The 368-nt window shown below is 68.2% G+C and overlaps 1 protein-coding gene across 1 annotated transcript in view; it reads left to right on the top strand.

The window, feature by feature from the left end:
- MAGI3 (membrane associated guanylate kinase, WW and PDZ domain containing 3) overlaps positions 1-162 on the top strand; it is a 162,885-nt gene extending 162,723 nt beyond the window's left edge. Inside the window, exon 23 of the mRNA XM_006763140.1 lies at positions 7-162. Within this exon, the coding sequence (XP_006763203.1) occupies positions 7-162 (156 nt within the window). The remainder of the gene's footprint in view (positions 1-6) is intronic.
- Positions 163-368: the final 206 nt, after the last annotated feature.

The raw sequence follows: 368 nt of genomic DNA on the forward strand, positions 1-368 counted from the left end.
GGAAAGGGAAAGCGAGCCCCCTTCGGAGACGCGTCCGAGAAGCTGAGGCCAGACCCGGAGGCCGACAGCAGCCGGCGGGCGCCCATCACGCCGGGGCCCTGGAAGGTGCCCAGTGCCAGCAAGGCCTCGGGCTCGACGGGGGCGGCCGAGAGACGGCTGTGACCGGTCGTGTAAGCGTTTCCCCCCAAAGGTCGTTCTTCCGGAAACCCTCACGCCTGAGAACAGCCTGACTTCAGGCACCGGGGCCGCATGAAGGGCCCTGTTTGCTGAGCCGCCGGCCCCGGGCCGCCTGCCTCGCCCCCGTGCTGTCCCCGCAGATGGCCTACGTGACGTTAACTGTGGTCACAGCTCAGTTAGGTCTGTGCCAA

Source organism: Myotis davidii, unplaced genomic scaffold (genome assembly GCF_000327345.1).
Source record: "Myotis davidii unplaced genomic scaffold, ASM32734v1 scaffold217, whole genome shotgun sequence".
In the NCBI taxonomy this organism is placed as follows: Eukaryota; Metazoa; Chordata; class Mammalia; order Chiroptera; family Vespertilionidae; genus Myotis; species Myotis davidii.